Source organism: Chrysemys picta, chromosome 4 (genome assembly GCF_011386835.1).
Source record: "Chrysemys picta bellii isolate R12L10 chromosome 4, ASM1138683v2, whole genome shotgun sequence".
Classification (NCBI taxonomy): domain Eukaryota; kingdom Metazoa; phylum Chordata; order Testudines; family Emydidae; genus Chrysemys; species Chrysemys picta.
Genome location: NC_088794.1, coordinates 43,445,557 through 43,459,431, shown reverse-complemented (window position 1 = coordinate 43,459,431; position 13,875 = coordinate 43,445,557). Strand labels below are relative to the sequence as shown.

Here is a 13,875-nt window from a genome sequence, read left to right as displayed (position 1 = left end):
CAAACATGGAGTAAGAGCACCCTATATCGGCGCAGCCTCCGCATCTAATTGATCAGTGAATATGGGGAAGATCAAGTGGGAAAAGACTTAGCAGTCATCGGGGGACAAAGAATAGCCATTTATTCCCACTAAAAGTCCTGTTATGCATCTTCATGTGGAGAGATGCACAAGGATTCAGACAGTTGCCAAGGATCCTATAAAGGATAAAAAATGGAGGTGGAGGAGAGAAGGAAGCTGCAAGTCACTCCCAATGCATTGTCAACTCAGGTCAATGGAAGAGCAAACCTTTCCCAAATCCAATGGAAGACACTGCACCACTGACAGAACAACAGAAGCCATAACATTTCTGCTGCTGGATTCCTGCTATCATGGCATTATGTATATAGGTTTTTACAAAGACGGCAAGGCAGAGATCCTTATTATTTTATTACCACAAGACAGCCTTAGAACTCACCTCTTAAAAATCATGGATGCAATCAGAATCAGAATTAATCCCAATGCAAGAAGAAATGAGATTGGGCACAAAAATAAAGCTATTTCAGAGCGTGAAAATTGCAGTCAGTTTGTTATTGACCACGCTGCAAGCAAGTTAAGATTTCACAATGAGTCTCAGGAAAATCTGTGGATTTTCAATTCCCATCATGAAGGTAGCACCCAGCACCCAAATATTATTCATTTTATATAGACATATTCTTGCAAGCAGAGTTAGCACTTTCTCCTTAAAGAAACCAGTGCATATGGGAACTTCCACCTTTTCTAACACAAAAGGGCCTATACATTACATGAAATTTACAAATTTTGTTTCACGGCCTCTCCTTTGTGTGTAGGGGGGTTATTTGTTTGTTTGTTTTTTCTTGGTAAGTTCATCAAAAACTGACGAGTGCAAAAAGAAAATTGTTTCTGAAAATATGCCAAGAATTGTACCCATAACCCGTTGCATTAGCAGACAAATTATATGTGGATATAAGCACTATAGACTAGGGTATGAAAATCCTCCTAAAACTAAAATACATTTGGTTCTTGCCCTACTTTGACCTTTCGGAGGTCCCTGACAGGTTAGGAAGGATTCCTATGGAGCTATATTGATTGGTGATCTACCCACAATACTGTTCATCTGGAATCACTTGGGAATGCAAGAGAGCCAGATAGTAGGATCCAGAAGGTTTCCAAAAATCTTAGAGAAGTGCTAAGTTTTTTTGGACTGGGAATATGAAGGAAGATTCTTCCCATTGCAGACAACCGTGTTCTGCCAGATGGATAGAAAAACTGACTTTTGCCACAACACCACATTTTCCCATGTCTGTGTATCCCACTTTTCAACAGAAGTAAAAAACTCTTGCATAGCTCTTTTATGAATTCTGAGGATAGCCAAAGGTGACTGAGGGGAACATGCTGTGGGATGGTGGGGAATGACCAAGGCAGTCCTATACCCTATGCCAAAGATGATTCCCCCATTTCAGTGCCTTCAAGGCTCGCACAGTCATAATTTGACTCTTTCTGGACCAACAAATTCTACTGATACATACACTTCTAATTAGGAGTAAGTGTTTGTATGCATTCAAGAAATTCCTTGAATGGTCTCAAACTGATGCCACAGCACATGGTGAAATAAGATGAATTTGTTAAGGAGACTAGCTTTGTCCTGTTTCATTGTGAAATGTTAAACCCCATTCACCTTTAAAAATGCCAGGACCTATTTTTCCTAAAGTAACATGATTTTCTGGTCACTTTTACATTTTTTAAACCATTTAAGTTATGCTTTATTTGTAGCTCTTATGCCAATTCAAGATGTTTTTTATGTAATAAACTAATGAATGGTTTTCTAAAACGAATGTTACCTGTTCTGCAAGTCAGGGGTAGAGAGGAATATGTAATATTTATTTGCCTCAAGTATTTTTATGCTCTCCTTCCCCAATGCACAACTAATATAGTGACACACAGTCTTCTTTTCAAAACTACATTCAGCCAAGAAAACAATGGGGACAATGTTCTACACTTCTGTTGTGCCTTTCATCCCAGGGTGTCAGCGTACTTGACGAATGTTAATTAAACCAATTAAAGTCCAAACAAAATAACATTGTGATATTTGCAAAGGGATATGCAAACATATTGGGGTGAGGATGAGGAAAGGAATAAGTGCACCTTCTGCCTACAGAGACTGCTGGATAGTAGGGACAGAGGCAGGTGGCTCTCACTGGTGCATCTGGCTACACAACATAACCAACAATACAGCAGGTGACCAGCCACACAATAGCTTGTCAACAGCCAGGATGCAAATTTAAATAGAAGAATAGGCCAAGGGAAGGCTTCTGAGCCGAACAGGGAAAAGGGGAGGATGACACAGTGAGGAAATCCACACATCAACACCACCTGCAAATAAAGTTTGACTGTCCACCTCTATAGACACTTGAGAGTCTACTTGTACATGATCAAGCTAGAGACTACGGGTTCGGCTCAGCTACAAGTTTGCCTACGGAGTGCACCAAAAGGTACTGTGGGTTATGGTGCACCAGCACGCATTTGGATATTAGGCAAGATATCAGAGCCTGGTACCTAGTTTTGTCTCAATAGGTTTGGGGAATGATGGCATTTCAAAGGCTATCTTCCTGCTCTGTAGTTGTTTGCTTTGGTTAATGAAGTTTCGGACGTTTTCTATCGACTGTTTTCCATAATAATCTTCTCCTTATAAAGCCAATTCTCTCTTTGTACAATAAAGTAATCTATAAACGATAACTGAATCTCTGTTTCTCCTTCATGGCGTGTAAATCAAAATGATTGCAGATTCTAGAGTTAAATGGCAAGATTTCAGAAATAATTCACAACTTTCAAAAAACTTGCTTATTAACCAACAGCAGTTTCCATCAATTGACAATTGACAATTATTTTCAAAGACACAGAGACCCTCTTTGTAGGGGTTTATGCGTAAAGCATGTGGTTGTTTCATTTTAAATCCTTTCCTCTCTGTAAATGGAATTTAAGCATAATCAGAAGAGAGCAATAAAACACACTGACCTGAATTTGCTGCTGCAGTAGATTGATTTTGTGCTGCTGTTGCAAAAGTTGCTGTTGTTGTCTTGCAATCTATTAGAAATAAATTTTTCATTAAATTAAAACAGTAATGTCCAAACTTCAATATTCTTGATTGAAAACAACCTCTTAGTTATTCTTCATGATCATTTCAAACAGGTTTTTTTGATTGAGCATCATTTGTTAAGAGTTACCAAAACACTGGGAGGAACATTAGTGAATGATATTTTATGAGGTACCTGTATAAATAATAGAAACATTTCAAACTTAAATGTAACATCAGAACGTAACTATCCAGTAAAACTTATGTACTAATACTAAACACTTAGGCCCCAACTCAGCAAAGCACATAAGCATGTCCTTAACCTTATACAGGTGTGTGATTCCATCCCTATCCACAGAGCTTAAGGTTAAGGACATGCTTTATTGCTTTGTTGAACTGGGGCTGTATGGAGTGCTTCAAAATACAGCATATAAGGGCAAGCTTCTGCCAGTCTTATTCACTTTGATTGGTACCTTATTCCCTAGTAGGTCCCATTGCCTTAAGTGGAACTGCTCAGTGAGAAAGGTGCTACCGAATAAAAGTGGCGGAATCTGGGGCTAAATAATTAATTATCAGAAGAACTCTGTGAAATATGTGAATATTATTATTCTCCTTTTATCAACTGGGCAAGTGAAGATGACAGGTTGGGGGTCTGAGGCTCCTTTTCCTTTACATGGGTTGAGAGAAGCAAGTTCATATAGCAATGGGACAGAGTGCAGAGAGGCTTGTGCAGATTGAGGGGAGCTATCCCAAGATCTCTTAGAGCAGAAGGAGATGGCCCGATCCTCTCGGCTGAAGAAGTATTTTTGAGCAGAAATCTGTGCAGCAGGTAATGCAGACCAGCATTAACTGTCCCATTGTTACATTAACTTCCCATACTGCCACCACGGAGAAGCCAGGAGGTGCTGGGTGAGCTACTGGGACTGCTGTGTTGGAGGGATAACTGCTCAGAAGATCTGATCAGGGATTGAATCTGTGTTGCCCAGGAAACCCAGCCTCACTAATCCTGCAGACTTCTCTTTCTGCTAGGACACCATCCTTCCATTCCTGAGGGTCTGAGTCTCACACTGTGACTCATTTATCAAGTATCATTTCCCCTCCTATAAATATTCCTTGGGAAGGGGGATGATCAGACTTCTTCTGAGTTACCTCTGCAAGAGTCAGTACCAGATATAAAGTCTGAACTCAGGAGTACCTTGTTCCCAGTGTGTGGGAAGAACACTGCTCTCTCTCTCTCTTCCCTCCTCCCCCCGATATATTACATGATTTTACATGTGCATATGTTTCAATGTTGGGAAAGCTAAGAAAATGGGCAGTGGAGATAATATTTTGATAAAGAAAATACAGTAAATGCTGTGAGGTTGATTTTGAAACACGATTGCATTTTCAACTAACTTTAGTGCAAAGTAGTCAGATCAATTGCATAATATACAAACAAAAATGTGGTATCTTTATGCACGTTAGGAAAAGGCAATAGTATAGCACAAAATGATCAGTTTTAGGTTTCTTTTTCTTTTGAAATTGCAGGATCTGAAAAAATATGCATTTATTTCATTGCTACAGGAAAAAAATCATCCCTGTGCAGGGGATGAGTACAAGATTTATGCACCACATAAGTCCCAATTACACCCTCAAATAGGAAGCTGACGTCCACCAGTTCCTGCAGCTGAGAGACAGGATAGTTAGCACAGGAGCAGAATCAAACCCACTTTCAGGGACTGACAAACAGTTCCCTACTAATGGGCTCAAACTGTCTTTATGGGCATGATCTCCTAAGGCTAAACTCCCTGTGAAGTCAATGGGAGTTTAGTGAGTGAGGAATGAAGAATGAGGCCCTCTCCTGCTACTTATGCAACTAACTCAAACAGGGTCCTGCATCAGCTAGCAAGGCCTGCTGAAGAGGGGGACGGTGTGTGACTAGATAACACAGCAGGGATGGCTCATGAGCTGCATGTGACTCTTTTACAGCCTATCATGCCTTCCCCCCCATTCTCCGCGGATCAGGCTGTTTGGGGGAGCTTGGGGCTTCTGCCCTGCAGCGGGGTGGTGGGGTTAGGAGCTTCTGCCCAGTAGGCAGTGTTGCTGGAACAATATTTATAGTGGGGGTTCTGAAAGCCATTGAACCAAACTGTAAACCCTGTGTATAATGGAAACCACTTCAAGCCAGGGGGTGCGACATCTCCCCCAGCACCCCTAGTTCCAGCACCTGTGCCAGCAGGGAGGGGGGGCCTTGGGGCTTCAGCCCTGCCAGGACTAGGGGCCTCAACGGGAGCAGGGCTGAAGCCCCAAACCCACCCCCCCACATACACCTCACGGGGCTGAAGCCCCAAGACCCCCCCAGCCCCACTGCAGGACTGAAGCCCCAAGCCCTGGCAGGCACACCCTGGCTCTTGAACTTCTGAAGATTGTTGTATGCGGCTCAGAGGTCAGTAAGTTTGGCCACCCCTGTAATATAGGGACAGCTGCCGGGATCTCAGAGTGCCTGGTTATTGTTATAATTATGATCACCAGTACTGCCTATGCTAGGGTTACCATACTTAACAAATAAAAAAAGAGGACCCTCCACGGGGTCCAGGCCCCGCACATTTCCCACCCCAGCCCCGCCCCAACTCCACCCCTTCCCCGCCCAACCCCGCCCTAACTCCGCCCCTCCTCCCTCCCACTCCCAGCCACGCGGAAAGGGCTGCCCCAGCGCTACCGGCTTCGGGCAGCCCCCATGCCTCCAGACCCTGCGCTGCCGCAGCCCGGGAGGGGAAGTGCCCGGCCGGCGGCTGGGGTCCGGGGGCAAGGGGGCTGCCTGAAGCCCATAGCGCTCGGGCAGCTCGGCTCTTAAACAGAGCCAAAGAGTCCAGGGAGGAGCAGAGCAGCCGCGGGAGGGGAAGTGCCCGGCCGGCATTTTCCCGGACATGTTCGGCTTTTTGGCAATTCCCCCCGGACGGGGGTTTGATTGCCGAAAAGCCGGACATGTCCGGGAAAAACCGGACGTATGGTAACCCTAGCCTATGCTTAGAGGGGCAATTGCAGCTGATCCTCTTTACTGAGACAGTTCACACTTCCATATGAATGCTTAAGTAATGTTATTTTAATTAAGGATGTATGCATGATGCCATTCACCTTAAAGTTGTATTACATCTTACTTGATGCATGTTCGCAAGTGGACCTTTCAAGATTCAATCCACAGTGGTACTCAAATCAGTTCAAGCAAACGTCCACCGCCCCCCAGATTCAGGATGAAAATCGTCCACAGTGATTTCTTTCTGACTGTTACACAGCTACTGGATCCTAGGTTTTAAATCATTCTGAACTGCTGGCGATCTGGCCACGCCTCTGCATCCTAAATTAGTCAGGGCAGTGTTGAGGGCTTTGTTTAGCTTGTGCATGCGGAGGGGCTAATTTGCTAGAGTTCAGATTTCCGGTGTACAGATCGCTGCATCTCTAAGTACAATACAGTAGCATTTGAATATTCATTTCCTGATGGAAACCAACAAAACTCCACTATGCATCTAATATTGATGGTTCCTCCTAAATGGTATACTGCTGTAATGGAAAATGCATAGAAAACACGACAGTGCAATTATCCTAACATAGGCTAGATGTATAGGCTCAACACAGTGAAGTATGATACATAAGCACCATGTGGCTCAAATTCTGAATTTTATTTGCCAATCGGTTGAGCTACATGCTCGCTTCATTGAGCATGACAACCTAGTTTTAAGTGTCATTTAATTTTCATTTTGAAATATAATTACAAAGTGTTCACTGTAAGATATCACTCGTCTGCAAATGTGTCAAGATTAATTTGTGCTAGCTTATTCACAAGTGTCAATAGTTAATTACTGTGTCATCTCTGGATGGCTAAATGACATTCTAACTTCTGATTTTTTACAGTGTTCCTTTATGTTATTTTCCATTAAGGGATGAGTCCATATTCCTACATGTGGGCAAATATTCAAGCACATAAAATACCAGACGTCACAACTCATTAAAATCAACAGAGCATATATTGCGCTATATAACCTATAAAATACATTTAACTGAAAAGATAATTCTAGTAATAATGTCAGATTCCTAAAAACTGCACATTAATTTGGATCTGTCTGATCTAATGCCTAGGGGATTAGTATATGGGATCATTGTTAGATTTTTATACTACAAGACAAGGACAGGTCCTTTGAACAACTGTGTTTCTTAAAAATATTATTTGCCTTCTTTTTTCTGTAGATATTCTGGTCTCTCAATTATGTACTTGTTTCTTTGATTGTTTAGTTGTCAGAGAGAGAGAGAATTAAAAAATTATGATAGCGTGGCTCACTGGTAACTTGCTACCCTTCATCACATGAGTAGCAAGAAATCAAACAATCTATCTACTGAGATTAATTGTAGGAAAGAAATGCTTTGAAATTCCAAATACTACTTTTTCTCAGTCTCCTATAATATTTTTCCCTTTATGAAAATAAAAAAAACCAATTCATTATTTCTATTGGTTACAAAGGAATATAAGCTCTTTTAATAAAACTGATGAAAGGAAACACCAAGCAGAACAATGTTTATTATGAGGTTTTAACATTCTGAAAGAAACATTTTCACAGATTTCTTTCTTGGAGCCTCACCTGTTCTTGCTGTTGGCGAGCAAGGTCCATTTGCTGCCGTTGTTTTTCAATTTGTGAGGCTGCCAGCTTTTTCTGTTCATCATGGGCAGCCAGGAGCTGCTCCCGTAAACTGATCAGCTGGGTGATCATGGTAGAGAGCTGTCGCTCTTTTTCTGCCAGGCTTTCCGGTGTACCTAAATGAGGAGGAAAGATACATTGTGAATAGCAGGTAGACAGCAGTTATTGAGCAATATTCACAAAGAAATTGGGTTAAGTACCAAAGTGCTTTTTCCAAGTGGCAGCTTGAACATATATTTTACTAGAAATTCCCTAAAAGATCCCAGCATGCAGCCTTGCTATGTTCCAAGCAGTAGGGGACGTTACAACGATTGTGAAGCGGAAGCGCGATTGAGAGCAACTATTTCTTTTTTCTGACAAGAGTAATTAATTATGTACTCTGCGATATCAAATCTCTCTATCCCTTCCATCTAAACCTTCCCAGGGTAATGACTACTTCATGTACTACCAAATTCACATTTTGATTAACATAATTTTCCCTCAGTTGTACATTCTGAAAAAAACAAAATAAGCAACAAGATTCTGTTTAATAAGGACAGCAGTTTAATGGTTTGTTGGTCATTTATTTAAGAAGATTTCCATCCATATATAGCATACTGTAGGAACACTACAGCATGCGGGTCATTTAGGTCATTTATGGTCATTGAGAAATCATGGCAAAGGTAAACCTTTGTTATGGAGCAAGTATACAAGGCGAGCTACACTGGTAGCCATTGAGAAATGGCTTAACTTGAGAAAATACTTTAAAAAATTCTCATTTAACTTTCAAAGTTTACTGTGTAGAGCATGTTTAATTAACATGACACTATGGTACATTTATTCTTTATGCTAATGGTGCTTAGCAGTCTGTTTACGGGCAAACTTCATGGTTCTCCTAGTAAAGAGTTCATGAGCCTTTTGTGAATCAAGCCAAAAAATATGCTAAATATGAACATTTTACTTTGGCACAAGTAATAATCTCAACCTACTGTACTTGAATCACACAGGTTTCTTTCCCATGTGAGCATCTCAGATCCAGAGTACTATAATGGACAAGCACAGCAAGAGCATAGTACAGTGAAGGGACATTGGGAAGCAGAACAGCTACCTTCTCCTGGGAAGAACGCTCCAACTGGATTTGGAGGAAGTGAGTCTTGCCAGGCCTACAGAATAACCAAGAGGTGGGGAGCAGGCCAACCAGCTAAAGATCCAGGTAAGCCTGCTAGATGCCCCAAAGACACACAACGTCAGATGAGGGGGTGAAGGCGGTCCCTCCCTCCCGCTGACTTACAGAAGGCAGCTTCAGGTAAAGAGGAGCCTTAGGACTTTTTGAGGAAGGAGAAGAGAATTGTGGGGAAGTGGGTCAAGTAAGGAAAAACTGGCATCAGAATTCTGACTCCACCTTCCTCCCTAGAGGAGGATGGAAGTCTTCCAGGCAAGAAGAGGCTGCCAGGTTTCAGTAGCTGCTTCTTCTCCAAGGATGGGGAAACAAACAGGATTCTATGCAGCAGGTTTGAGACTCCCAGAGACTCAACTACTTACACTACATTATTTTTGGATTAATATTATTTTTAAAAGTGTAGAGGGGTTTACATTCAAAACTGGTCACCAGCGGTGCTCAGCTGCCACACTGATGAGCACAGGATAAAAACCTGAAGAGGTCAAGATTAGTGAAAGGATTTCAGAAATCTTCAATCTGTATTTACTGCACGTTTTATGTTTTCTCTTGTAAATATTAAGTACATCCACTTGGAAGAAATATTGTTTAATTTTTGTTTATTCTGAAATGCTACTGTAGAAATAGTATTGTAAGGATTTTTCAATAGATAGGTTGAAAATGTAATATAATTTTCATGTAAAGTGTTCCAAAAATGTGACCTACATCTGTTTATTTGGCTGGAAAGAGAACACAATTACTGCATGGATTAAATCAATCTTGCTCAGCAGCCCAAAACTTCAGGTAAAAAGGTAACTGTTCTGAAGTGCATTTCTTAATTTCAATTAATATATATATATTAAAAGAAAAAAGCTGAAGGGCACTCTATTGTTTAATCCAATTTCTTGTGAAACTCCAGAGAGATCGTGTGAAATTAAAATAGTGCATCAATGCCCCAAAAGAGAATCTGGGTAAAAATGTCTGAAGTGTCTAAGTGACTTAGAAGGCTAAATACTATTTTCAAATGTGATGTAGGCACATAGGAGCCTAAGTTTCACTGAAAGTCAGAGGGACTTAGGCTCCTAAATAGAGCTGGACAAAATTTTTCAACCAAAACTTTGCACCACTGGCATTCACAAAACTGAGAACGACATGTCATCCCCTCCATTATACCGCACTGGCTAGAGTACTTGCCTGGGAGATGGAAGCCCTGGGATTCAAGGCCCTGTTCCAAACCCAAGATTTAAACCCTTACATCAAGGATTTGAACTCAGGTCTCCCTCTTCTCAGATGAGTGACCTATACAACTCCTTTGTGACTAAGTCACTTTTGAAAATTGTACACTGTGGCTTCAAAGTGATTTAGGTGCTTTTGAAATTTTTACCCCCTAGTTAAATTTCAATTAATAGACAGCCACCACAAAAATGCACTCAGCACTGCCAAGGGGAAACCCACTTACCTGCCCTCCATAGCCACCAGTGATTTACTCCTCTACTTAATCCAGAAAGCCAATGGGAAGCAACCTGCTGACTAAGATGATACTCAGACCCATTCACTGACACCTGGGGAAACCATAGCTTGAGACTTCCACATCTGTCAAGCAGCTTCTGAATTGAAATTCTGAGCCTTGATCTTAGTGTCATAAAATATTTTACACACCCAAGGCAGGCATTACTCTTCCACTTTGTTATCATATTATTCTGCATGCTTTGTATTTACGTCATAATATGGTTATAAAACCAGAACACAAAATGCTTGCTAAAGCTGTGACATTTGCCTATTCTGTTATACTTAGCTGGGATGCTTGATATAGGTATGATAGAACACCAGCATCTAAGATATCTCCTTTTCCATTATTTTAATTCCTTACAGTAGCACGCTGAAGTTACAATTTCCCATTCAGGAAACATCAGTGATAATTGTTTTAGAAGAAAACCACATCTAAAATAATTAACCCCATTAAATTATTGACCCCACCACCACCAATTATTTATTAATCCTTATTCTGTCCCATGCAACTCATGTCCACAAATGGGATAGGACTGGAATAATGAGAAGCCTATGAAATTGTGTCACAACCTAGCTGAACACTACTTGTGGCAAGAAAGAATAAAAGATGCCTGAATGTTGGGGGGGGGGGGGGAGGGAGGGAAATAATGGTATAATTTAATTTTGGAGTGGAAAATCCTATCCATTATTTTACAGTTTAAATACTAATAAAAAACAACTTGCTAAGAATGCAGACCAGATTGAGCTGATCTAGCTGGGCCAACAGAGGTCATCAGTAGCTGTGTGCCATCATCATCTGTTTCACATCCACTTACTGCAGCAAGCTACAAGATCCCTAAAATCATTACCAGTAAATAAACTCTTCTGCTGACTAATATATATATTGCTATCTGTACAATGCATTTGCCATGAAGACAGATAAAACAAAAAACTTCATATAAAAGATATCAACTACAGTAAATATGCCTGCTTTCATAAAATACTATATATTACACACGTAGCTTTCTCTCTCTGCCCTAAACTGTATCTATTCTCTAACTCCAAAGACAGTGCTGCATTTTTTTCCATGGGGCTTTCCTTATCCCCAAAACACATCTGTCTTGAGTTTCGCTAAGATTTGTCAGGTGGATCAGTGCTCCCCAGGGCCTGCTCCATCTGAAGTATTTTAATTTGACTAAACACCTGATTTATTTTATCTCTCCGATGAGAAAGGCAGTTTGTCTTAATAGAGTCTGTCAGCCCACAGTCCCATTCACAGCAATTTACAGGCAGCCAGGGACGCTGGAAGAGAAGAGTGCTGTGATTCTGTATTTTATCCTCCTCCAGAAAGCACCTAAAAGCAGCTATTCACTGCTACTGCATGTGGCATTTTAGAACTGAATTAGCTTTTTATTCAAGTAACTACACTTGTTGTGAATAGCTTATCTGTAAAATTGCTACATTCACTACTGATTTTATTAACCTTTGGCTCTATCACAAAATGGTCTTCAGTTAAGAAAGACCTTTAAAATTGACACATTTTTCTTATGGGCCTTTATTTCAGTGACTTCAGATTTACTGAATTTGATCCATTGACTCCTTTACCGGTTGTATTTAAAATGTTGAGGCTCAATGGGAAGTCACTAGTATTTAAGGAAATATTTTTAAAAAGTAAACATAATGGCAATTTTCCTTATCAAAAGTTTAGAATAAACAATAATTTATTCTTCATTGTAGACATTACAGTATCTAGCTTTCCTTGGGGTCTATAATCTTAATAAGCTAAATAAATAATCATAATTGTTCCATCAATTCAATTCTCCATTGTGTTCATTGATTTAACAGTGAATCTTGTTTTGCTTTAAGTGTACACTGAGGTAAAGTGATCAAATTGAACAGAACCAACACATCAAAGGAAAATTTGAGGAATTTTGGTCATAGGTCAGTCTAACAGAGAGTAATAAAATAAAATAGCTATAAATCCACTCCAAAAGAGACCAACTAAATTTTACTTGTCAGCTAAGATTGCACTTACAGTGTATTCCCCTTGTGGCAAAGTCCTGTCTTTTAAAATTGTTTATAAAGCTCCATGTGCATTTCTGGTGCTATAAAAAAATTATCCTTTCCCACATCTTACATTCAAATTCCTTACTAATGATAAGCTGCTCTTCCATGAGGGAGGCAGTATAGCTCAGTAGATAGAGCACTGGACTGGGACTCAGGAGACCTGACCTGCTGGATGACCTTGGGCAAGTCATTTCATCTTCATGTACCTCAGTTTCTCCATCTGTAAAAGGTGGATAATGATACCATCTTCCTTTGTAAAGCGCTTGAAGAGGTATACGTGAAAGGTGTTGTATAAAAGCTAAATATTATTATTCTTATTTTATTATCTGTCCAGATTTCTTTAAAATGTTTGGAAAGTGATTAAAGACCCCATGTCCCAAAACTGTAGATACAGAGTTCATTATTTTGCAGTTTGTGAAGAGACATTTGCTCCACTGTTTTTCCACCCCTATCATTGATCAGTCTATTTACTGGTGTATCTGCATGTCAGTGACTCTTACAAAATGACATTCCATTCTAGATTCTAGAGGCATGATGGCATGGTGATAGCTGTGGGGAACAGAAGAAATAAACAGGAACAAGAAACAAAAGATTTTCAGAGCTACTGAATGTAATTTCAAACTCTGCTCTTTTGTACTCAGCAACAGAAAAAGGACGGCACCATTAAAAACTATATGCTGTACCAAACCAAGCCAAGCCAATAAGAAACACAGACTAACTAACAGGCCTACTAATTAAAATACAAAGCCCACTGAAGTGGGACTTTTTCTATTGACATCAATAGGCTTTGGATCAGGCCCTAACAGCAGGAGACTAGCAGGCTGGAATCAAAGCTTCCAATTCTCACCCTGACACTAAATCACAGAGTTCTTGAACAAGTCTGCCTCAGTTTCCCCAACCTGTAAAATGGGTAAATTAGCACAACAAAGTAGTTTTGTTCAATCTACAAAGTGCTTCGAGATGTTTAGATCAAAGTCTCTACACAGCTGCAAAGTATTATCATTTCTCTTGAATTCCATGATTAACATAGAGCCTTATAAATACCATTCTCGTTCACTCTCTGCATCTTAAACTTTTGTCTGATGCATCTAAATAAAACATGAAAGCTAAATTACAATTGCTTCTGCCCCCTCTGTTTGGCATTTTAAATAACCAGACAGTGTATTTTTAATAAGATCAACAGAAGGCAAGACAAGAAAGGAGAAGAGTGGACTTTGCCAGCAGCTACAGAAAGGCTTAAAACACTTAACTGCAGTTCGAAAGTATCATCAACTGAAGCAATTCAACCAACAATCAAAAATTATTTTGAATCAAATTAAGCAATTTCCACATTTGAAAAAAGGATGTCTTTATGAACCAATTCCCCTGAAAGTTCTAATTTTTTTTTAATGGACATTGTTTGAGGAGGAAAAAAACAAAAACACAGTGCCAGACATAAAGGAAAGCAT

General features: G+C 40.2%; 1 protein-coding gene across 48 annotated transcripts in view; it reads right to left on the bottom strand.

The window, feature by feature from the left end:
- The window catches only part of SOX6 (SRY-box transcription factor 6), a 456,705-nt gene that overhangs the window by 162,222 nt on the left and 280,608 nt on the right, over positions 1-13,875 (bottom strand). For all 48 annotated transcript variants that reach the window (XM_065594763.1, XM_065594780.1, XM_065594788.1 and 45 more), the window contains 2 exons: positions 7,681-7,853; positions 3,013-3,081 (listed from right to left, as the gene is read on the bottom strand). In XM_065594763.1, coding sequence (XP_065450835.1) covers positions 3,013-3,081; positions 7,681-7,853 — 242 coding nt within the window. The remainder of the gene's footprint in view (positions 1-3,012; positions 3,082-7,680; positions 7,854-13,875) is intronic.